Source organism: Hemiscyllium ocellatum, unplaced genomic scaffold (assembly GCF_020745735.1).
Source record: "Hemiscyllium ocellatum isolate sHemOce1 unplaced genomic scaffold, sHemOce1.pat.X.cur. scaffold_737_pat_ctg1, whole genome shotgun sequence".
NCBI lineage: Eukaryota > Metazoa > Chordata > Chondrichthyes > Orectolobiformes > Hemiscylliidae > Hemiscyllium > Hemiscyllium ocellatum.
Window position 1 is genome coordinate 6902 of NW_026869207.1, and position 26267 is coordinate 33168.

At 52.1% G+C, this 26267-nt stretch overlaps 1 protein-coding gene across 2 annotated transcripts; it reads left to right on the plus strand.

Annotated features, from left to right (window-relative positions):
- Positions 1–16851: 16851 nt before the first annotated feature.
- LOC132814206 (uncharacterized) lies at positions 16852–23143 on the plus strand. 2 transcript variants are annotated; one of them, XM_060823425.1, is made up of 2 exons: positions 16852–17063; positions 21903–23143. In XM_060823425.1, the coding sequence occupies exons 1-2, from the start codon at positions 16938–16940 to the stop codon at positions 22443–22445; spliced, it is 669 nt and encodes a 222-aa protein (XP_060679408.1). In that variant the 5' UTR covers positions 16852–16937; the 3' UTR covers positions 22446–23143. The 2 variants fall into 2 exon arrangements, with proteins under 2 accessions (XP_060679408.1, XP_060679409.1); XM_060823426.1 differs by lacking the exon at positions 21903–23143 and adding an exon at positions 19217–20955.
- Positions 23144–26267: the final 3124 nt, after the last annotated feature.

A 26267-nucleotide genomic window follows, 5' to 3' on the forward strand; every position in this document is an offset into this window, starting at 1 on the left:
AGACTGACCCCCTCGCAATCACACAATCACACAATCACAGTCACCCTGACCCACTCACACTCACACCATCACCGCCACCCTGACCCATCACACTCACTTCATCGCAGTCAACCTGACCCTCTCAGACTCACTCCATCACTGTCACCCTCACCCCCTCACATTTACTCCGTCACTGTCACCCTGAACCCCTCACATACACTCCATCACAATCGTTCTGAACCCCTCACACTCACTCCATCACTGTCAGCCTGACCCCCTCACACTCACTACATCACCGTCACCCTGACCCCCTCACACCCGCTCCATCATCCTCACCCTCACTCACTCACACACACTCCATCACAGTCACCCTGACACCCTCACACTCACTCCATCAGCCTCATGCTAACCCCACAGTCATCCGGACCCTCTCACACTCACTCCATCAGCTTCACGCTGACCCCGTCATTCTCACTCATTCACCGTCACACTGACCCCCACACAGTCAATCCATCACCCTCAAGCTGACCGTCTCACACACACACCATCACAATAACCCTGACCCCCTCACACTCACGCCAACACAGTCATACTGAACCCCTCACACACATTATATCACCATCACCATCACACCCTCACACTCACTACATCACTGTCACTCTGACGGTCTCACACTCATTCCATCACTGTCACATTGATCCCCAAACACTCACTCCATCACCGTCACCCTTACCCCCCCCTCACACTCACTCCACCATTCTCACCCTCACCGTCTCACACTCACTACGTCACTGTCACCCTGACCACCTCACACTCACTCCATCACCGTCACCCTGACCCCCTCACACTCACTCGTTCACCGTCACCCTGACCCCCTCACAATCACTACATCAAATTCACCATGACCCTCTCACACTCACTCTAAAAATGTCATCCTAGCACCACACACTCACTCCATCACCGTCACACAGATCTCCTCGCACTCACTCCATCACTGTCACACTGACCCCCTCACACTCACTCCATCATCATCACCCCCCCCTCCTCACACTCACTACATCGCTGTCACCCTGACCGTCTCACACTCATTCCATCACCATCACACTGATCCCCTCACACTCATTCCATGACCGTCACACTGACCCCCTCACACTCACTCCGACAACCTCACTCTGACGCTCTCACACTCAGTCCATCACTGTCACCCTGGCCCCCTTACACTCAGTCCATCACTGTCACCCTGACCCCCTTACACTCGCTCCATCACTGTCACCCTGACCCCCTCACAGTCACTCCATCACTGTCACCCTGGCCCCCTTACACTCACTCCATCACTGTCACCCTGACCCCCTCACATTCACTCCATCACTGTCACCCTGGCCCCCTTACACTCACTCCATCACTGTCACCCTGACCCCCTCACACTCAAAACATCACAGTCATCCTGACCCTCTCACACTAACTCTACAAAAGTCATCCTGCCCCCTCACGCTCACACCATCAAGGTCACACAGAACTCCTCACACTCACTCCATCACCGTCACCCTGAACACCTCACACTCACTCCATCACCGTCACACTGACCCCCTCACACTCAATCCATCACAATCACCCTCACAACCTCACCCTCACTCCATCACTGTCATCCTTACCGTCTCACACTCATTCCATCACTGACACACTGATTCCCTCGCACTCACTCCATCACCGTCACACTGACCCTTTCATACTCACTCCATCACCATTACACTGACACCCTCGCACTCACTCCATGAACGTCACCCTGATCATTTCACACTCACTCCATTACAATCACTCAGACCACCGCACAGTCGCTCCATCACCGGCACACTGAGCCCATCAAAATCAGTCCAACAATGACAGACTGAACCCCTCGCAACCACTCCATCACAGTCACCCTGACCCACTCACACTCACACCATCACCGCCACCCTGACCCATCACACTCACTTCATCTCAGTCAACCTGACCCTCTCAGACTCACTCCATCACTGTCACCCTCACCCCTTCACACTTACTCCATCACTGTCACCCTGAACCCCTCACATACACTCCATCACAATCATTCTGAACCCCTCACACTCACTCCATCACTGTCAGCTTGGCCCCCTCAAACTCAGTCCATCACACTCAACCTCACCCTCTCACACTCACTCCATCACTGTCAGCCTGACCCCCTCACACTCACTACATCACCGTCACCCTCACTCCATCACCATGTCACTGACCCCTCACACTCAATCCATCACTATCGCCCTCACAACCTCACACTCACTCAATCACTGTCAGCCTGACCGTCTAACACTCATTCCATCACTGTCACACTGATCCCCTCGCACTCAGTCAATGACCGTCACTCTGACCCCCTCACACTCACTACATCACCCTCACCCAGACCCGCTCACACTCACTCCATCATTGTCACCCTGACCCCCTCACATTCACTCCATCACCGTCACCTGAACCCCTCACTCTCACTCCTTCACCGTTGCCCTGACCCTCTAACACTCACTCCATCGCCCGGAAGTTGACCCATCACCGTCATCTAGACCCCCTCACACTCATCCATCACTGTCACCCTGGCCCCCTTACACTCACTCCATCACCGTCACCCTGACCCCCTCACACTCACTACATCACAGTCACCCTCTCCCTCTCACACTTACTCTAAAAATGTAATCCTGCCCCCTCACACTCACTCAATCAACGTCACACTGAACTCATCACAATCACTCCATCACCATTGCCCTGAACCCCTCACACCCACTTCATCATCCTCACCGTCAACCTGTCACACTCACTCCATCACTGTCACACTGACACCCTCACACTCACTCCATCAGCCTCACGCTGACCCCACAGTCATCCGGACCCTCTCACACTCACTCCATCAGCTTCACACTGACCCCCTCATTCTCACTCATTCACCGTCACACTGACCCCCACACAGTCAATCCATCACCCTCAAGCTGACCTTCTCACACACACACCATCACAATAACCCTGACCCCCTCACACTCACGCCAACACAGTCATACTGAACCCCTCACACACATTATATCACCATCACCATCACCCCTCACACTCACTACATCACTGTCACTCTGACGGTCTCACACTCATTCCATCACTGTCACATTGATCCCCAAACACTCACTCCATCACCGTCACCCTTACCCCCTCACACTCACTCCATCATTCTCACCCTCACCGTCTCACACTCACTACATCACTGTCACCCTGACCACCTCACACTCACTCCATCACCGTCACCCTGACCCCCTCACACTCACACTCCTTCACCGTCACCCTGACCCTCTTGCACTCACTCCATCACCGTCACCCTGACCCCGTCAAAATCACTACATCAAATTCACCATGACCCTCTCATCCTCACTCTAAAAATGTCATCCTAACGCCACACACTCACTCCATCACCGTCACACAGATCTCCTCGCACTCACTCCATCACTGTCACACTGACCCCCTCACACTCACTCCATCATCATCACCGCCCCTCCTCACACTCACTACATCGCTGTCACCCTGACCGTCTCACACTAATTCCATCACCATCACACTGATCCCCTCACACTCATTCCATGACCGTCACACTGACCCCCTCACACTCACTCCGATAACCTCACTCTGACGCTCTCACACTCACTCCATCACCCTCATCCTGACCCTCTCACGCTCACTCCATCACTGTCACCCTGACCCCCTCACACTCACTACATCACAGTCATCCTGACTCTCTCACACTCACTCTACAAACGTCATCCTGCCCCCTCACGCTCACACCATCAAGGTCACACAGAACTCCTCACACTCACTCCATCACCATCACCCTGAACACCTCACACTCACTCCATCACCATCACACTGACCCCCTCACACTCAATCCATCACAATCACCCTCACAAGCTCACCCTCACTCCATCACTGTCATCCTTACCGTCTCACACTCATTCCATCACTGACACACTGATTCCCTCGCACTCACTCCATCACCGTCACACTGACCCTTTCACACTCACTCCATCACAATTACACTGACACCCTCGCACTCACTCCATGAACGTCACCCTGATCATTTCACACTCACTCCATTACCATCACTCAGACCACCGCACAGTCGCTCCATCACTGGCACACTGAGCCCATCAAAATCAGTCCAACAATGACAGACTGAACCCCTCGCAACCACTCCATCACAGTCACCCTGACCCACTCACACTCACACCATCACCGCCACCCTGACCCATCACACTCACTTCATCGCAGTCAACCTGACCCTCTCAGACTCACTCCATCACTGTCACCCTCACCCCCTCATACTTACTCCGTCACTGTCACCCTGAACCCCTCACATACACTCCATCACAATCATTTTGAACCCCTCACACTCACTCCATCACTGTCAGCTTGGCCCCCTCAAACTCAGTCCATCACACTCACCCTCACCCTCTCACACTCACTCCATCACTGCCAGCCTGACCCCCTCACACTCACTACATCACCGTCACCCTGACCCCCTCACACTCACTCCATCACCGTGTCACTGACCCCTCACACTCAATCCATCACCATCACCCTCACAACCTCACACTCACTCCATCACTGTCATCCTGACCGTCTAACACTCATTCCATCACATTCACACTGACCCCCTCACACTCACTCCATCACGTCACACTGACCCTTTCACACTCACTCCATCACAATTACACTGACACCCTCACACTCACTCCATGAACGTCACCCTGATCATTTCACACTCACTCCATTACCATCACTCAGACCACCGCACAGTTGTTCCATCACCGGCACACTGAGCCCATCAAAATCAGTCCAACAATGACAGACTGAACCCCTCGCAATCACTCCATCACAGTCACCCTGACCCACTCTCACTCTCTTCATCGCAGTCAGCCTGACCCTCTCAGACTCACTCCATCACTGTCACCCTCACCCCCTCACACTTACTCCATCACTGTCACCCTCACCCCCTCACACTTACTCCATCACTGTCACCCTGAACCCCTCACATTCACTCCATCACAATCATTCTGAACCCCTCACACTCACTCCATCACTGTCAGCTTGGCCCCCTCAAACTCAGACCATCACACTCACCCTCACCCTCACCCTCTCACACTCACTCCATCACTGTCAGCCTGACCCCCTCACACTCACTACATCACCGTCACCCTGACCGCCTCACACTCACTCCATCACCGTGTCACTGACCCCCTCACACTCAATCCATCACCATCACCCTCACAACCTCACACTCACTCCATCACTGTCATCCTGACCGTCTAACACTCATTCCATCACAGTCACACTGACCCCCTCACACTCACTCCATCATCATCACCGCACCTCCTCACACTCACTACATCGCTGTCAGCCTGACCATCTCACACTCATTCCATCACCGTCACACTGATCCCCTCACACCCATTCCATGACCGTCACACTGGCCCCCTCACACTCACTCCGACAACCTCACTCTGACGCTCTCACACTCCGTCCATCACCCTCATCGTGACCCTCTCACGCTCACTCCATCACTGTCACCCTGACCCCCTTACACTCACTACATCATGGTCACACAGAACTCCTCACACTCACTCCATCACCATCTCCCTGAACACCTCACACTCACTCCACCATCCTCACCCTCAACCTCTCACACTAACTCCATCACTGTCACCCTGACCCCCTCACACTCACTCCATCACCTTCACACAGACCCCTTCACAATCAATCCATCACCATCACCCACACAACCTCACACTCACTCCATCACTGTCACCCTGACCCCCTTACACTCACTACATCACGGTCACACAGAAATCCTCACACTCACTCCATCACCATCTCCCTGAACACCTCACACTCACTCCACCATCCTCACCCTCAACCTCTCACACTAACTCCATCACTGTCACCCTGACCCCCTCACACTCACTCCATCACCTTCACACAGACCCCCTCACAATCAATCCATCACCATCACCCACACAACCTCACACTCACTCCATCACCGTCATCCTGACCCGCTCACACTCATTCCATTACAGTCACACTGACCCCCTTACACTCACTCCATCACCATCACCCTGACCCCCTCACGCTCACTACATCACAGTCCCCCTGTCCCTCTCACACTTACTCTAAAAATGTCACCCTGCCCCCCTCACACTCACTCCATCACCATCACCGTCATTCCCTCACACTCCTGACATCACTGTCACACTGACCCACTCACACTCACTCCATCACCGTCACACTGACCCTTTCACACTCACAGCATCAACGTCACACTGACGCCAACACACTCACTACAACACCCTCACCCTGACCCTTTCACATTCACTCCATCGCTGTCACCATGACCCTCTCTCACTCGCACCATGACTCTCACCCTGACATCCCCCACTCACTCTATCACCGTCACCCTGACCCCATCACACTCACTACATCACCATCACACTGACCACAACACACTCACTACATCACTGTCACCCTGATCCTCTCACACGCACTGCATCACCGTCACCCTGATCCCCTCACACTCACACCATCAATGTCGCCCTGATCCCTTCACACTCCCTCCATCTCCGTCACCTGACCCGCTCACACTCACTCCATCATTGTCACCCTGACCCCCTCACACTCACTCCATCACCGTCACCTGAACCCCTCACTCTCGCTCCTTCACCGTTACCCTGACCCTCTCACACTCACTCCATCGCCCTGAAGTTGACCCAATCACACTCACCCCATCACCGTTATCCTGACCCCCTCACACTCATCCATCACTATCTCCCTGGCCCCCTTACACTCACTCCATCACCGTCACCCTGACCCTCTCACACTCACTACATCACAGTCACCCTGTCCCTCTCACACTTACTCTGAAATGTCATCCTGCCCCCTCACACTCACTCCATCAACGTCACACTGAACTCGTCACACTCACTCCATCACCATTGCCCTGAACCCCTGACACTCACTCCATCATCCTCACCGTCAACCTGTCACACTCACTCCATCACTGTCACACGGACCCTCTCACATTCACTCCATCACCATCACCGTCACTCCCTCACACTTGCGACATCACTCTCACCCTGACACCCTACCTCTCACTCCATCACCGTCATCCTCACCCACTCACACACACTCCATTCGTCACACTGCCCCCTTCACACTCACTCCATCTCTGTCACCCTAATCACATCACACTCACTGCATCACCTTCACACTTACCACTTCACACTCATTCCATCAGCATCACCCTGAACCCCTCACACTCACTCCATCATTCTCACCCTCAACCTCTCACACTCACTCCATCAATGTCACCCTGACCCCATCACACTCACTCCATCACCGTCACACTGATACCCACAGACTCACTCCATCACCGTCACCCTGATCCCTTCACACTCACTCCATCACCGTCACCCTGACCCCCTCACACTTTCTCCTTCAGCATCACCCTAACGCCATCACAATCACTCCATCACTGTGGCCCTGACCCCTACCACTCACTCCATCACCGTCACCCTGACCCTTTCACACTCACACCATCAACGTCACACTGACGCCAACACACTCACTACAACACCCTAACCCTGACCCTCTCACACTCACTCCATCGCTGTCACCCTGACCCCATCACACTCACTACATCACCATCACTCTGACCACAACACACTCACTACATCACTCTCACCCTGATCCTCTCAGACGCTCTACATCACCGTCACCCTGATCCCATCACACTCACACCATCATTGTCACCCTGACCGCCTCACGCTCACTCCATCACCATCACCTTGACCACCTCACACTCACCGCATCTCCATTACCCTGACCCCCTCAAACTCACTCAATCTCCGTCACACTGACCACCTCACACTCACTCCATCGCCGTCACACTTATCCTCTCACGCTCACTCCATCTCCGTCAAACAGACCCCTCTCATACTCACTGCATCTCCACTACCCTGACCCCATCTCACTCACTCAATCACCATCACACTGATCATCTAACACTCACTCCTTCATCGTCACCCCGACTCTTTCACACTCACTCCATCACTGTCAACCTGACCCCCTTCACACTCACTCCATCACCATCACTCTGGCACCCTCACACTCACTCCATCGCCGTCTCACTGACCTTTCACACTCGCACCATCACTGTCATCCTGGCCCTCTCACACTCACTCCATGACTCTCTCACTGACCCCTCCCACTCACTCCATTAGCATCACCCTAAACCCCTCACACTCACTCCATCACTGTCACATTGACAACCTCCCACTCACTCCATTACTGTCACCCTGACCCTTCCACACTCACACCATCAACATCACACTGACCCCCACACTCACTACATCGCCGTCACCCTGACTCTCTCACACTCACTCCATCGTCGTCACCCTGACCCCCTTACAATCACTCCATCACCGTCACACTGACGCCACCACACTCTCTCCATCAGCGTCACCCTAACCTCCTCACACTCACTCCATCACTGTCACTTTGACACCCTCCCACTCACTCCATTACCGTCACCCTGACCCTTCCACACTCACACCATCAACGTCACACTGACCCCCCACACTCACTACATCGCCGTCACCCTGACTCTCTCACACTCACTCCATCGTCGTCACCCTGACCCCCTTACAATCACTCCATCACCGTCACACTGACGCCACCACACTCTCTCCATCAGCGTCACCCTAACCTCCTCACACTCACTCCATCACTGTCACATTGACACCCTCCCACTCACTCCATTACCGTCACCCTGACCCTTCCACACTCACACCATCAACGTCACACTGACCCCCCCCACACTCACTACATCGCCGTCACCCTGACTCTCTCACACTCACTCCATCGTCGTCACCCTGACCCCCTTACAATCACTCCATCACCGTCACACTGACGCCACCACACTCTCTCCATCAGCGTCACCCTAACCTCCTCACACTCACTCCATCACTGTCACATTGACACCCTCCCACTCACTCCATTACCGTCACCCTGACCCTTCCACACTCACACCATCAACGTCACACTGACCCCCCCACACTCACTACATCGCCGTCACCCTGACTCTCTCACACTCACTCCATCGTCGTCACCCTGACCCCCTTACAATCACTCCATCACCGTCACACTGACGCCACCACACTCTCTCCATCAGCGTCACCCTAACCTCCTCACACTCACTCCATCACTGTCACATTGACACCCTCCCACTCACTCCATTACCGTCACCCTGACCCTTCCACACTCACACCATCAACGTCACACTGACCCCCCCACACTCACTTCATCACCGTCACACTGACCCTGTCACACTCACTCCATCTTCGTCACACTGATCCACTCACACTCACTCCGTCACCATCACCATGACCACTTCACACTCACTCCACCTCCGTGTCCCTCACCCCACTCACACTCACTCCATCCTCTCGCCCACCCCTCCCTCCTTCCTTCTCTCGCCCTCCTCCTCTCTCCCCCTCCCCTCCCTTGCCCTCTCCCTCCATCACGCTCTGTCCTCCCACCCTCCCCTCTGTTGCCCTCCCCTCCTTCCCTCCACTCTCTCACCCTCTCATCCGTCTCTCCCTCACATCCCTCCCTCCCATTGCTCCCTACCCTCTCACGTCCTCCCCTCTCTCACCCTGCCCCCTCTCTCCCTCCCACTCTCTCACCCTCTCCTGACTTGCCCCTCCCTCCCTCTAGCCCTCATATCTCTCCCTCCCCTCTCTCGTCCTCCCCTGTCTCACCATCACCTCTCTCTCGCCCTCCCCTCCCTCCCCTCTCTTACCCTCCCCCTCTCGCCCTCCCCTCCCTCCTTCCACTCTCTCGCCCTCCCCTCGCTCACCCTCTCCCTTCCTCTCGCCTTCCATATCTCCCTCTCCTCTCTTACCCTCCCCTCCCTCCCTCTCCTCTCTTGCCCTCCGCTCTCACAATCCCTGCCCCCACTCCTCTCTCACCCTCTCCCTCCCTCTCGCTCTCCCCTCCCTCTCCTCACTTGCCGTCCCCTCCTTCGCTCCCCTCCCCTCTCCCTCCCTCTCCTCCCTCATGTCCCTATCTCCCATCCCACCCTACCCTCTCACGCCCTCCCCTCTCTCACCATTCCCCCTATCGCCCTCCTCCTATCTCACCCTCCCCTGTCTTGCTCCTTCCTCCCACTCGCCCTCCGCTCGCTCGCCCTCCCTTCTCTCAACCTCACCCCTCCCTCACACTCCCCTCTCTCACCTCACACTCCCCTCTCTTGCCCTCCCCCTCTCGCCCTCCACTCCCTCCTTCTCCTCTCTCGCACTCCCCTTGCTCTTCCTCTTCCTTCCTCTTGCCATCCCCTCCCTCCCCCCTCTCTTGCCTTCCTCTCTCAAATCCCCTCCCCTCCACTCTCACTCCCTCCCCTCTCTCTTGCCCTACTTCCTTTCTCGCCCTCCCCTCTCTCGCCCTCTTCCTCTCTCTCGCCCTCACCTCCCTCACTCCCCTCTCCCGCCACCGTCACGCCCTTCCCTCTCTTGCCCTCCCCGTCTCGCTCTCTCCCTCTCGCCCTCACCTTCCTCCCCTCTCTCGCCATCCCTTCGCTCAACCTCCCTTCTCTCGCCCTCCCCGCTCTCATTCTCACTCCTCTCTCACTCTCCCCATCATCCTTCTCTTCTCTTTCCCTCTCCCACCCTCTTGCCTTCCCCTCCCTCCAATCCCTCGCTCACACTCTCCCTTCCTCTCGCCCTCACCTCCCTCCATCCCCACTCTCAACCCCTTCCGTCCCCTCCCTTTCCCTCCTCGCTCGCCATCCCCTCCCTCCCTCCTATCTCATGCCCTCCGCACTCCCGCTCTCCCCTGTCTCTTGCCCTCCCCTCACTCGCCTTCCCCTCTCTTGCCCTCTCAATCCCCCTCGCTCTCTCCTCTCTCCTTCCCCTCTCTCGCCCTCCCATCTCGTGCCCTCCCCTATCTGTCTCTCCACCCTCTCTAGCACTCCCCTCTCTCAGCCTACCGTCTCTTGCCCACCACTTTCTCGCTCTCCCTTCTCGCCCCCACCTCTCTCACCCTACCCTCTTTCGACCTCCACTCTATCGCCCACTCACTCCCACTCGCCCTCCCCTCCGTCCTTCCCCTCTCTCGCCCTCCCCTCGCTCGCCCTCTTCCTCCTCTCTCCCTCACCTCCCTCCCTCCCCTCTCTCCCCGGCCCCTCTCTCGCCCTCTCGTCTCTTGCCTTCCACCCTCTCTACCACTCCCCTCTCTGAGCCTACTCTCTCGCCACCCCCTCTCTCCCTCTCCTCTGATGCCCTCCCCTCTCATGCTCTCCCCTTCCCTCGCCCTCCCCCCTCATCCTTCCTCTCTTGCCCTGTCCCTCCCTCTCGCCCATCCCTCCCTCCTTCTATCTCTCACCCTCCCTCTCTCCCCCTCCCCTCGCTCGCCCTCTTCCCTCCTCTCCCCCTCCCCTCTCTAGCCCTCCACACTCTCTAGCACGCCCCTCTCTCGCCCTCCCCTCTCTCGCCCTACCATCTCTTTCCCTCCCTTCCCTCGTGCTCCCCTCTCTCGCCCACCCCTCTCTCACCCTACCGTCTTCACTCTCCTCTCTATCGCCCTCTTCTCTCTCGCACTCCCCTCTTTCTTGCCATCCCCTCTCTTGTCCTCGTCTTTCTCACATTCATCCCTCTCCAACCCTCCCATCCCTGCCTCTGCGCTCTCGCCCTCCCACCCACCCCTCCTCTCTCTCGACCTCTCCGTCCCTCTCGCCCTCTTTTCCCTCAGCCTTCCTCCCTCTCACCCTCCCCTTTCTCACCCTCACCCCTCTCTTGCCCTCTCTGCCCTCCATCCTCTCTCTCCTCTCACACGGTCCCCTCCCCAGCCCCGTCCAACACCACCCACCCCCTCCCTGTCCAAAACCGCCCCCGACCCCCTCCCCAACTCAGTCCAACACCACCCCCTCCCCAGCCCCGATCATCACCATCCTTTCCCCAACTCAGTCCAACCCCACCCCATTCCCCAGCCCTGATCATCACCACCCCCTCCCCCTCTCTGTCCAACACCGCACCCTCCCCCAACCCAGTCCAACTCCACACCCTCCCCTGCACCGTCCAACACCGCTCCCTCCCTCCCTGTCCAAATCCACCCCACCCCAACCCCTTCCCACTCCTTCCACTGCCCAAACCCAGTCCAACAACGCTCTCCTCCTCCAACCCCGTCCAACAACGCCCCTTCCCCAACCCCATCCATCACTACTCCCTCCCCCAACCCAGTAGAACACCTCCCCTCCCCAACCCCTTTCTCACGACCCCTGGACCGCCCCCTCTCTCTCTCGCCCCCTCTCTCTCTCGCCCCTTTCTCCCTCCCCCTTTCTCTCTTGCCCCATATCTCTCTCTCTCACCCCTCTCTCTTGCCCGCTTTCTCTTCCACCTCTCTCTCGCTCTCTCTCCCCTGTCTCTCTCGACCCTCTCTGTCTCCCCTCTCTCTCGTCCCTCTCTCCTTCTCACCCTCTCTCTGTCTCTCATTCCTCTTTCTCGCACCCCTGTCTCACTCGCCTCTCTCTTGCCCCCGTCCCACCTCTCTCTCGCCCCTTCTCTCTCTTTCTCGACTCCCTCCCATTCCCCTCTCTCTCTCACCCCCTCTCTCTCGCCCCCTCTCTCTCGCCCCTCTCTTGCCCCCCACCTATCTCTTGACCCTTCTCTCTCTCGACCCCCTCTCTTTCCTCTCTCTCTCTCGACCCCCTCTCTCTCCCCTCTCTCTCTCGTCCCTCTCTCTCTCTCTCATCGCCCTCTCTCTCTCTCATCCTTCTTTCTCCCCCCTCTCTCTCTGTCTCGCCCCTCATTCTCGCCCCTCTCTCTCACCCCTTTCTCTCGCCACTCTCTCTCAACCCCCCTCTCTCGCCCCCTCTCTCTTTCAATCCCTCTCTCTCTCTTACCTCTCTCTCTCTCTCTCTCGCCCCTGTCTCTCAATCTCTCTCTCTCGCCCGTCTCTCTCTCTCTCCTGCTCCTTCACTCTCCCTTCTCATTCTGTCTCATACACTCGCGTTCTGTCGCTCTCTCCCCATCATCTTGATCCTCTGTATGTGCCTCTCTCTCTATCTCTCTGGACACAGCGTTCCCCCTACCCCGCCCCCCCCGGCTCACTCACTCTCTCACGAGTCACTGTCGCCTCATCTCCCTGACTCTTCCCTCCCTCTCTGTCGTTCTCGCCCCGTCTCTCTTCGATTGACTCCATCTTCCTCCCTCTCTTGCCGCCCCTCTCTAGACCCGATCCCTCTCTCCTCTCTCTCTTTTGCTCAGCTCCTCTCTTTCTCTCGCTCAGCCTCTCTCTTTCTCTCTCCTCGACTGTCTCTCTCACTATCTCCCTCTCTCGCCCCCTTTATCTCTCGCCCCATTCTTTCTCACCCTCGCTCTCATCCTCTCTCTCCAGCCGTCCCCATCATCTTCTCTCTCTCTCTCTTTGTCTCTCTCGACAATCCTCTAACGCACCCTTCTCTCCTTCTCACCCTCCTCTCTCTCTTTCCTCTCCCTTTCATCATGTCTCCATGTCTCTCTCTCTCACTTGCCCTGCCTCTCTCTCTTCTTGTCTCTATCTTTCACACACGCGCTCCCCTCTCCCTCTCTCGCCACCTCCTTCTCTCTCGCCCGTCTCTTTCTCTCTCTCACCCCTTTCTCTCACCCCCTCTCGCCTCTCTCTCGTACCTCTCTGTCTCTCACAGCCCTCTCTCTCGCCCTGTCTCTCTCTCTCTCTCCCTGTCTTTTTCTCTCTCTCTCTCTCGCCCCTCTCTCTCTCCCTGCTCTTTCACATTCCCTCCACATACTCTCTTTGTCATCCACTCTCGCTCTGTCGCTCTCCCCCCACCATCTTGCCCCTCTGTATCTCTCTCTCTCTCTCTCTCTGTGTCTTGACCCAGCTCCCTCACTTTGCTCGCTCACTCTCTCTCTCGAGTCACTGTCGCCTCATCTCCCTCTCCTTTTCCTCCCTCTCTCTTCCCTCCGTCTCTCTCTCGTTCTCGCCCCCGTCTCTCTCTCTCTATTGCCTCCTTCTCCATCCCTCTCTTGCCCCCACTCACGACTCCTCCCTCTGTCTCTCTTTTGTTTAGATCCTCTCTTTCTCTTGCTCAACTTCTCTCTCTCTCTGTCTCGCCTGTCTCTCTCTCTATCTCCCTCTCTCACCCATCTCTCTCGCCCCCCTCTTTCGCTCCCTCGCTTTCATCCTCTCTCTCTCTCCAGCCGTCCCCTTTGTCCTCTCTCTCTCTCTCTCTTGCTCTCTCTCGACAACCCTCTCACGCACCCTTCTCTCCTTCTCACCCTTCCCCTCTCTCTTTCCTCTCTCTTTCACCATCTCTCCATTACGCTCTCACGCACCCTGCCTCTCTCTCCTTGTCTCTCTGTCTTTCACACACGCCCCCTCTATCTATCTCTTTCTCTCTGTCCATCGTGATCTTGCCGACTCTCTTCTGTCCCCTTATTCTCTCTCGTTTCTTTTCTCACTCCCTCCCTCTCACTCTCTCTCTGTCTCTCTCTCCCCCCATGTCTTGCCCCTGCACTCTAGCTGTCACCCTCTCTCTCTCCCGCCCCCTCTCTGTCAAACCCCCCTCTCCTTCTTGCCCTTCCCCGTCTCTCCCGAATCTCTCACCGTCTGTCTCTCTCTCTCCGCATATCACACTCTCTCTTTCTTGCCGTCGCTGTCTCTCTCTCTCATCCCCTTTCTCTCTCCCTCGGCTCCTCTCTTTCGACCCTTCTCTCTCATCCCCTCTATCTCTCTTTTGCCTTCCTTTCTCTCTCGAACCCTGTTTCCCTCTCTCTTGCTCCTTCTGTCTCTTTTGCTCCCTCTCCCTCTCATCGCCCCCAATCACTCTTGCCCATCTCTCTTTCTCACTCTCTTACCACATCCCTCTCTCGCTCCTTCTTTCTCTCAAACCTCTCTCCTTGCCCCTCCTTCTCTCACTTGCCCTCCTCTCTTTCACTCACTCTTTCTCTCTCTCGCCCTCTCTCTCACTCACTCTCTCACTCACACTGTCTCACAATCTCTCTTGCCCCTCTCTCTCTTGCCTTCTCTATCTCTCTTGCCATCCCGCTCTTTTTTGCCCCTCCCTCTATTTCTCACTCCTGTCTCTCTCTCCCCTCATTCTCTCTCTTCCCTCTCTCCTCTTCTCGCTCTCGCCTCCCCATCTCTGCCGTCCCTTTTCTCTCTCCTTGTCCCTCTCTCTCTCTAAGTCTTGCCTCCTTTTCCTCTCGCCCCCTTCCTCACATCTCTCGTCTCTATCTCTCAGTATCTCTCTCTTTCCCTCACCCTCTCTCTCTCTTGTTCCCCTCTTTCTCTCCCCGCTCCTTCTCTCTGTCCACCTTCTCTCACGCCCGTGCCCTCTCCCTCGGTATCTCTCTTCCCCACCAATCTCTGTTTCTCTTTGACTGGATCTCTCTCCCTGCTCGACCTCCTTCCCTCTCTCTCTGACACTCTGTCTCCCTGATCCTTTCCTCTCCCTCTGAACCAGAGACTGGGATGGTGGGGAGGTGGGTGTGAGAGCAGAGAGAGATGTCGGAGGTAGGAGGAGGGGAAAATGGGGTAGAGACGGAATTGCGGGAGGGAGACAGATACGGCAGAGTGAGGGTGAGGGGGAGAGGGAAGAGTGGAGGCAGGTAGAGAAACGAGGGTTGGGGTGTGTTTGTGAGAGAGAGGGAGTGAAAGGGAGAGTGGTGAGATAGAGTGAATGTGCAGAAAGAGAGAGGGTGGAGAGAAGTGATGAGAAAGAGTAGGGGAGAGAAAATGGGGAGGCCATTTTGCAATGGAGGGGACACGGGGAGCTAAACCCAGCTCCTGATCTCAGGGCGCTTCCCTTCCCTGAGGACCCGGACTTGGGACTCAGTTTATCTCTCTCCAGCTCAGCTTCTCCAACACAAAGACACACAACAACATCGGTCACTCTGCTGCTCGGCACGCTTTAATCAACGGTTTTATTGTTTACAAATAGAAGTGATGGATGCAGTCAGTGGGATGGTGCCTTTTCTCACTGGGCCCTGAGATGTAAGAAACATTGAAATGTTTCCCTGTAACACTGTGCCCCCAACCCCCAACTGCGGGATAAGGATGGACAAACCAGCGCTACCCTCAGTCTGTCACCATAGAGACAGGCTGCTCCATCGCTGAAACACTGAACTGAAATGAGAAAATCCCGGATAGATTCATTAATGAGGGAATTTGATTGATGGATGGATTTGGGTGAAGGGATAGTTCAGCACATTCTTCAGCTGCTGCCTGAACTTAGTCTGGGTCACGGCATAAATTGCAGTGTTTGTGCAGCAACTGAGGAGCTGCAGCATGAAGCCCAATTCCCGCACAAAGAGATGGAGATACAGAGGGGTATTCACAATCTGCCACATCCGTCTCCATATAGAATACAGCATTAACGTTGACCATAACAGGATGAAATTGGCTGAGATCACAAACAGTAAAATGATGGATTTTTTTCGGTTTCTCATTTCAGTGTCAGCCTGAGCGTCCCCATTGGTGTGAGCGCGGAGTCTCCTGCGGGCTCTGCTGGTCACTAAAATGTGTCTGACGGTGAGAACATTGAGCAGCAGAATCAGGAGAAATGGGACACCCGGGGTTAGAATGTGGTGGAGGAACTCGATTGTGACCCAGACAATGGAGTAATAAACAGCGAGTGTTACCTCACAAAACCAGGGGGCGTTCCACAGCCCATACCGAGCCATGAGCATAAAATACCAGGAAATGTTCTTTAAACAGCTCAGCACAGTCACTGCTCCCAGAACCACAGCCGCCGTTTTCTCACTGCAATATTTACTTTTCAGCTTCTGGCAACAAATGGCCACAAACCGATCAAAGGTGAAAGTGACGGTGAACCAGACAGAGCAGTCAGTGGCTGCATAAAGCAGGACGGCATGGATATTACACACCGGGACGGAGTACCTCAGGAAATAAAACTGTTCCTGATAAACAATGGGAATGTGTCTCAGGATCAGGTCGAGGATAATGACCAGGAGATCCGCCGCTGCCATGGCTCCCAGGTAACGTCTGACACATGGAGACAATCCACAATCTTTATAAAGCAGGACGTAGATGGTCACTACGTTAACTGTGAGGAAGGAAAACAAACCCATTATCCATCAGCCTGGAGGCAAAGGGACCCGTTTGATCGGGGACCCAGTGAGATTTTCAAATGTGTCCCTGTATTCAGGGATTTATTAAAATAATTGGAGCTGGAATAACAAATGGGAAGGTCGGAATTACTGACAAAAATGTGACATAACCCACAAGAAACCCTCCCTCCCTAAACACACAGAGACACATCCATAAGGACAGATGGTTTCTAGAACATTCCCACACACTCGATCACTCGAGAGCAGACACAGGTCACTCCTTCCCAGTTCCTAATACGGAGGGTGGGAACGTTGCTGTCCTGAAGGATTCTCCCCCAGTTTCCCGAAGACAAACGGAGTTTGGGAATTTCTGTATTTTGGTCTAAACTGTGGTCGATCCTGTGTCGTGGAGAAATGTAAACGCAGGGAAAACGTATTCCCCCCTTTAACTGCCTGAGGGGCCTTCGGAACAGTGTCTCCTTCTCCCTGGAACGGGATCTCTTCCCTCAGGATCTTATCGTTTGTTCAATTCACTGACGTCCGGCCGTTCACAAACAAACAACGTCAGGGACAGAACGTTCCGGGGAATGCCAGTTATAGAATGTCAGGGACAGAACGTTCCGGGGAACTCTTGATCTGTCCATCACCTTTCACCCCCCACCCCCATCCACCTCACCACCATGATGTACTGTGCACAGGCTACATATCCATCCGTTCAAATCCGAATCCTCTTCACTGGAAGTCTATCATGCCTCTATGTTCACATTGATTGACAGTTGCATTAGTGAAATAATTGACAGAGAACTGAGTCATGGATAATGGGACACAGACAGGAAAGTGGGGCTGAGACCCCAACCTGATCAGCCACAATCTTAGCGCCTGGTGGAGAAGGCTCAAAGTGTCTAATGATTCACTCCTGTCCCTCAATCCCGTGTTCCTGTGTTCCATTCAGCCCATTAAACCTGTTAGGCAGGAGCATTTAGAGGCTACTTACTTCTATAACCTGGTGCACAGAAACAGAGGAGATCATTCGGCCCTTCAAGACTGTCCCACACACTTTGAGGTGATTTGAGAAATGTAATTGTAAAACCCATGATAGGTATGAAAGAGGCCCCTCATCTCTCTTTACAGAGCTTCGCCTCTCTGCGACTTGTGCTCCATTTGTTGGTCATGTTTTAGACCCAAATTCACTATGAATGCAGCCCCCATACCTCACCCAGCGATGGCTCACAAAATCCTCTGGTCTCCCTGACGGCAACATTCAATAACAGAACATTCATGAAAATATCACCCACTAACTTTCCAATAACAGAATGTGAGAACATCAGACACAGGGGCAGGTCATTCACTCCCCAAGCCTGCCTTGCCCTTCACTAAGATCAAGACTGATCTGCTCTTGGTCTCAAATCCTCTTTCATACCCAATTCCTCATCGCCCTCAACTCTCTGACAGGTCAATATCCATCTACCTCCTCTTCAAATACTTTCAGTCATCTGGCTCCCGAACACTCTTGAGAAGAGAAATCCTGACATTCAACGCCACCTGTTTGAAGAAAACCCTTGCTGCTCCTATACCATGGCTTATTGATATGACCAATAGAGGTTGACACAAGGGGTCAGGTAAAAATGACTGGCCCTGATATCAAGGCTTCTGTTGACATCAAGGAGCTTAACAAATCTGAACTTAATGGGAATCAGAGAAAACTCTCCAGTGTTTGGAGTCAAACATGGCACAAAGGAAGATGTTCATCATCTCAGTCCTGGGTCACCTCTGTGGGAGATCCTCAGGGTAGCTTCCTCTTCACAAACATCTTCAGCTGCTTCATCAATGTCTCCCCGCCCCCACCCTCCCCACCATAAGATCCGAAGTGGGGATGGTCACTGAGGATTCCACAATGTTCAGAATAATTTGATGCCCCCGTCAGCTCCTGAACTGGACTGTGTCCATGTGCAGCAAGACATGGACTCCATTGAGGCTTGTGCCTTTAAAGAGTCCATAACATTCATATAAAGGACTGTCTGACACTGCACATTGCCACAGTAAAATAAGAGTTCATTCCGCACCTTACACTGGTTTCACAGGAATATGAGGAAGTCGTTCAGCCCATTGACACTATTGGAGAAGAACAGGGACAGCCCATTCGGTGCCTCCAACATATTACTCAGGAAGAGAAGGATTCTAGTGTGATGGGCCACACCAGAGCCCCTCGACAATATTTGAAGACGGTAGCCTAGACTCTAATGTTTTTTATTTTAAAGAAAATGTGAAGTGTCTGTTCCAGATGCAATGTGAGTGGTCAAACAACTCGGTGTGAAGCATAACACCATTTACTTAAACACGATAGATGAAATAAAACCAAAGAAAGAAGAATTTAGAATAATGTAATTATATTGGACGAGTTAACAGAATAATAGATCTAGGAACTAATACGAATGAACTGTTCTTATACTGGAAATCACATGAACACAGCCCTCGGAAAAAAGGAATATTCAGACACTGAATGACACAAATATTTCTCCAATTCAGGATTTAAAAACAGCACCAAGAGAAAATCCATACAGAGTAGCTGCCAGGAGACATTCACTAAAGTTTTCAACTCGGTGGAGACCCCAATAATTTCTGATGGTACTGAGAAACCAAAACCCAGAAATCCTAATCTGTGAGAGCTGACCATACCCATTCCATCTGCATTAAAATAAACCTAAGGCCTCACTAGTTGTTCACTCAAGTGGCCCTAACTAGCCAGCTTGGGAACGGTCATTCAATCTCTCTCGTTAAAGAAACCAGAACAAAATAACAGCATCATCACACTAGTCAGCACATCGAGCTGTTATACAGGAACCAGGGGTAACCCAATCAGGCCCTTGGCCCTGTCCAATCGGACGAGGAAGAAGCCAGTCAGTCCCTTGAGTCACTTACACAGGAACAGTAGGAGGCCATTCCCACCTCAATGCACTTACACAGGGACAGAATGAGCTAATTGATGCTGATTCCTGATGAATGGCTTATGCCCGAAACGTCGATTCTCCTGCTGTGCTTTTCCACCAAACTACGGTCTACTCTGATCTTCAGCATCAACAAGCCTCGCTGTCTCCTAACTGATGCTCTAACATGATGAACAAGTGGATCAGAGGCTGCACAGACAGACTGCTCCACGTTGTTCCTCGTAGCTCCGTCTGTCATGATACACACGTGGGACTTTAACGGCGTTTTCTACTGGTGAGGAGGAAAGCCATATGTCTTGTGTGAGGTCACAAGAAGGCACCTTCCATCTCCGAGAAGCCAGCCTGGTGTTCTCTATGTAGGGTGGAAGTGGATGGGAATGGCTACCTGTTTCAGATGGCAAGTATTGTGGCTGCTGTTGGGGATTGTGAACAACCTGACGTTCAGTACGGGTTTACACGCCGACTGCACAATAACGTGGGGAGAGTTAATTTAGGCATATAAACTATTAGGAAAGTCACGTTAGACTGATAAATGGACTCTCTAAGTTCAAATAATGCTGATCGTGTTCATGTTGATCTTGTCTAGTGCACGTGCTGTTCAATGTAACCGTTATGCCTTACTCTGTCCAAGTCTATTTCCACCCTATGACCTGCCTGGCCATGTTTACTGTGATCTTCCTCCACTGCTCATAACTAAAGCGTTTTCCTGTACTGAGGTACACATGACAATAAATCAAACCAATCAATCCTGGGTAAAGTCTGGAATGTCTCTCCCTGTCAATATCTCTTTTGGAAATAAGTGATCACTGCCACTCCTCGTGTTTCAGCGTCACCATTTCTTCTTCTCTCACAGCTCTACTGATTAAACACTCAGCTTCTTCACTCTATCCTCGTGATACCATCACGCATGTCTGTGGTAAGGAGATCATTCCTTACAAAGGAGATCAAATCCGTAGGGAGTGTCCCAACCACAGTCTCAGCAAGGCCCTACAACAGCAGGAAGATGGCATTACTTATGTACTTGAATCATCTTACAATGAAGGACAGCATACCATTGACTGCACCCATTACTTACACAGGGTTTGATTCAGAGCAGTCAGCATAGACTTGTGAGTGGGAGATCATGCTTCCCAAATTTGTTCGAGTTCGCTGAGGAAGTGACCAAGCAGGTTGATGAGGGCCGAGCGGTAACCATAGTCTCTATGGATATCAGTAAGGCCTTTGATAAGGTTCCACATGGCAGGCTGCTCTGGAGAGTTCCATCACGTGGAATGTTGTGGAACTGACCAATTGGATACACAGTTGGCTTGACGGTAGGAAGCAGAGGGTTTAGTGGAAGGATGCTTGTCAGACTGGAGGCTGGGTCCATTGCTGTTTGTTATCTATGAGTTGGTTGAGAATATACAAGGTATGATTTGTAAGTTTACAGATGGCACTAAAATAAGTGGGAGCATGATCAGTGAGTAAGTTTATCAGAAATTGCAGCAGGACCTTAATCAGGTGGGGAAGTGGGCCGAGAAATGGCAAATGGAATTTAATATAGATATGTGATGTCTTGGAAACTCAACTCAAGGTAGGAGTTTCATGGTGAATGGGAGGGCCTTAAGGGGTGTAGTGGGCAGAGAGACCTTGGTGTTCAGGTGCACGGTTCACTGAGAGTGGAGTCACATGTAGACAGGGCAGTGAAGAAGGCATTTGGCACAATGGCCTTCATCAGGCAGGATATTGAGTATGGAAGTTGGGAATTTATGTTGCAGTTATACAGGACTTTGGTAAGGCCGCACTTCGAGTATTGTGTTCAGTTTTTGTCACTTTGTTATAGGGAGCACGTGTCTATCTCCGAAGGAAGTTATTACGGTACCTTGCTGGGACAACTTCGTTGTTCAGTACTTCCCAGGAGCTGAAAAATGATGCCATGTTCTTCGTGACCTGCAACACATTATCAACGGAGATGAGCACCTCGCCAAGACCTTCCCCACACCTCCACTGCTTGCCTTTAAACAACCACCAAACCTCAAACAGATTATATGTTTATAGCAAGCTGCCCAGCTTTCAGGACAGCGCCATACAACCCTGTCACGGTAGGCGCTGCAAGACGTGTCAGAATGTGGACATGGGTATTACCATTACATGTGAGGACACCTCCCACCATGTACGTGGCAGGTACTCATGTGACTCAGCCAACATTGTCTATCTTATACGTTGCAGGCAAGGGCGCCTGGAGGCATGGTACACTGGGGAAACCGAGCAAAGGCTACAGCAACAGATGAATGGGCACCACACAACAATCAACAGACAGAAGTGTTGCCTCCCAGTTCGGGACACTTCTGCGGTACAGGACATTCGACCTCGGACCTTCGGCTGATTATCCTCCAAGGCACGGTGGGCACAGTGGTTACCACTGCTGCCTCACAGCGCCAGGGACCTGGGTTCAATTCCCGCCTCAGGCGACTGACTGTGTGGAGTTTGCACATTCTCTCCGTGTCTGTGTGGGTTTCCTCCGGGTGCTCCGGTTTCCTCCCACAGTCCAAAGATGTGCGGGTCAGGTGAATCGGCCATGCTAAATTGCCCGTAGTGTTAGGTAAGGGGTATATGTAGGGGTATGGGTGGGTTGCGCTTCGGCGGGTCGGTGTGGACTTGTTGGGCCGAAGGGCCTGTTTCCACACTGTAAGTAACCTAATCAAAAGGCAGACTTCAGGACAGGCAACAGCGAAAAGTGGCCAAACGGGGGCTGATAGCTAAGTTTGGTACCCATAGGGAGGGCCTCAACCGGGCCCTTGGGTTCATGTCATACTACAGGCGACCACCAGTGCACTATATACACACACAGACACACTTACACACACACACACACACACACACACACACACACAGTCACTCCTATATACACACATACACACGGACACACATATACACAGACATGCACACAGACACTCGCGCACACCCTTACAGACACACACACTCCCATACTCACACATGCATCCTCTCAGAGACTGAGACCACTCTACACTCATGCAGGCACATATACCCTCTCTCTCACAGACACTCGCAAACCCCCACCCCAGACACACTACCACACTCACACATGCACCCCCTCACTGAATTAAGACACTCTGCAATCACTACACACACATGTACACTCTCACTCACACTTACAACCCCCAAGCCAGACAGACATACACACAGACAGACACAAAGACCCATATGCGCACATACATTTTGTGGGGTGAATTTGTACTTGCAGAGTTACATTGTACTTTACTCAAAAACAGTAAAACTCTGTTATCTGACTTTTTAGGTTAGAATCGATCTAAAATCATGGCATGGACAGAGAACACAGGGCGCTAACACCTTCGACATATTGTGTAACTAACCCACTTGTTACAGTTAACCTGAGAATGCAACTTAAAATAAAAGGTTTTTTGATTTACACACGGAAGAAGCTAAACTATCATGGTATTCGAACAGATGAAAGACTCAACAGACAATCAAGGTAATTTTCAATGTGTAGTTTCAGTTACATCATACTGTAATTTTTTGCTATAAATACTGTGCCTTACAATTTTGTCCCCCACAATCACCTGAAGAAGGTGCGGTTCTCTGAAAGCTAATGTGCTTCCAATTAAACCTGTTGGACTATAACCTGGCGTTGTGTGATTTTTAACTGTGGACACCCCAGTCCAACACCGGCATCTCCAAATCATGATTACTGTGAAGTGGAATTGTATTAATCGTTCTCCAGCACTCTGGCACCTCCCCAATGGTCAGATTCTAAATAAAATTAATGTTAGAGGTCATCTCGCCACGTTATTCATGCTCTTCTCAAGCATTATTGTGAGATTTTCTCTAGAGTTATGCATGTAGAGTAGAAAAGGACAATGATTTTAAACAATGCTGTGTATTACCCTAGAGAGCTGAGACTGCTCTAAACTGGACGGGAACCTTTCAGCAGCCTGGTAATGTTTCTGCTGCCTCTGTACAGGATCTTAGTGAGATCACATTGGAGTAGTGTGTAAAGAATTTTTCTACTCAATGAAGAAAGTGCATTGTTATGTTGGAAGGAGCTCAGAGATAGTTCCCTCAACTGATTCCTGCAAATAAGGTGTCTAAGGATGGAGAGATAGCAGGAAAGTGGAACAGAGGCCGCGATAACATCAAGCATGATTGTATTCAATGGCGGAGCTGGTTCGAGGGGTTGGATTCCTGACTGATGCTCCTCGTCCACACTCAGCCTTTTGACCGTGTTACACAGTATAGAGGGAGGACTGTCTATCAAACAGGAAGCAGGCTCTCTGGATAAGTCAGTCTTAATCAGTTTGTCAGAACGTCACCAGTGGAGTCACACAGTGACCAGTGCGGGTACCTCAACTATTTACAATCTACATCAATGATCAGGAGGTTGGAACAGATATCCAGATACTGAGTTTGGTGATGTCGCTTGGATAAACAAGAGATTAAATTATCAAGAGAGGGTGGAGTGTCTGCAAATAGATACAGAAAGTTCAAGGCAATGGATAATAATTTGGAAGGAGCAATACAACATAATATAACATAATTTCATTTACAGGAATAATGGAAGGCAGTATGTTACTGAAATGGAGAGGGATTACAGGGTTTAATGATACTGTGTACTGGGGGGTTCACTCAGACCCGTTCAGACATGGGAGATGTGCTCCATCCCTGATTATCTGCTCCTTGACATTCCAAGTGACCACATTGCTCTCCGTTCACATAGAATATTTTGTTGTGGTTGGTTGGTGGTGGGGATGGTGTTTTGAAACGTGTATCAAGTGGACGGCCTTTATCCAAGATATATTCATTCCTTTCTACAAGGAGACCCGTAGAAGATGGGAATGGCTGCCTGCTTCTGAATGAAGGAGCTATGGCTGCTTTCAGGACAGGAGTATTCACCAACATAATGTATTGTGCATGGACACACTGTAACATTAATCGAGTGAGAGCTCCTTCAGTTCCTCTACCTCTCCCCATGTAATGGCTGCTCTGCAGATTCCATGTACACCTTCAGGAATCCCACTATACTGGGAAAATAAGGATACACCTGGCAGCTTCCCGCTGAGGGAGAAGCAATGTATTGACCTCATCCACCATATACATCCTCCATCACTGAATGGTGACATTGATGTTGAGATACTGGGAGATGATGGACATGTCACTGACTCCGACCTGGAAAGTTTCGGATCACAGAAGCTGAATGAAACTGTGACCCTAATAGCCACCGGCAGCACCGTCTTCCCCCTGGCGTGAAGCTGCAGGTCATGTTGAAGAAGGTGACACCGCTCTGTGACCAGCTCCTTGTTCAGTCCAGATCCCCTCACACTCTGCTCCTGGGTTAAGTGTGGCTTGGGAAGCTGTTCCTGGAAAACCCGGGGTTGATACAGCAGATCCCTTTCCCTACACACACTCACTCCGTGGTTTCAGATCTTTTCCTGTCTGCAGCCTCTGCTCCATTTGGTGTTCATGTTACACACCCAGATGCTGTTACCATAGTCCCCATGCTCCATCCAAAGTTGGGTCACCAAATCCTCCGGTCTCCCTAAATGTCTGAGGCAGCTCACAGCACAAGCCCCAGCAAACCATCCCCAGCAACTCCACTAACGTTTCAACAACAGGAATCAGTCAGAAACCCCTCGGCTACAAATATTGTGGACCAGACCAGATCCCCGCAAAATATTTTAAGAAGGCCACTTAGAGCCAAACCATTCCTTATTTGAAAGAGAGATGTGAAGTGTATTTTCCAGATATGTTGTGACTGGTCAAAGCACTCAACATTAAGCCAAGTATAATCTATTCAAATGCTTTAGTTAAAATACAATCAAAGAAAATTTTGGGAGAGCTTATATGTTGGTACACTTACACAAACAATAGATACCTTACCTTCTTGGTATACACTGCGTGGCACAAAGATCAATTCAAATACAGATTCTTACAAGCAGTTTTTTGATCCAGGAAAAATCAACATCAACAAACATCTCAGAGAGAAAAGCAGCTGGGGATCATGTATTCAAACTTCGAACCCTTCTGGGATCTCCAACAGCTTCTGAATGCTGCAGCTAAAAACAAAATGAGTAACCCTGCTCTGGGAGAGCTGGCCACTGCCCTTCCATTGTTACCACCGTTTTAATAAAACCTAAAGGCCTCCTCAGTTATTTACTTAAACTGTTTTCAG

Excerpts from the sequence above, each read along its gene's own strand:
- LOC132814206 (XM_060823425.1), top strand. The coding sequence starts at position 16,938 with ATGGATATTACACACCGGGACGGAGTACCTCAGGAAATAAAACTGTTC. Across the intron at positions 17,064-21,902 it reads GCCGCTGCCATGGCTCCCAG|GGAGCACGTGTCTATCTCCG; the intron begins GTAACGTCTGAC and ends ACTTTGTTATAG.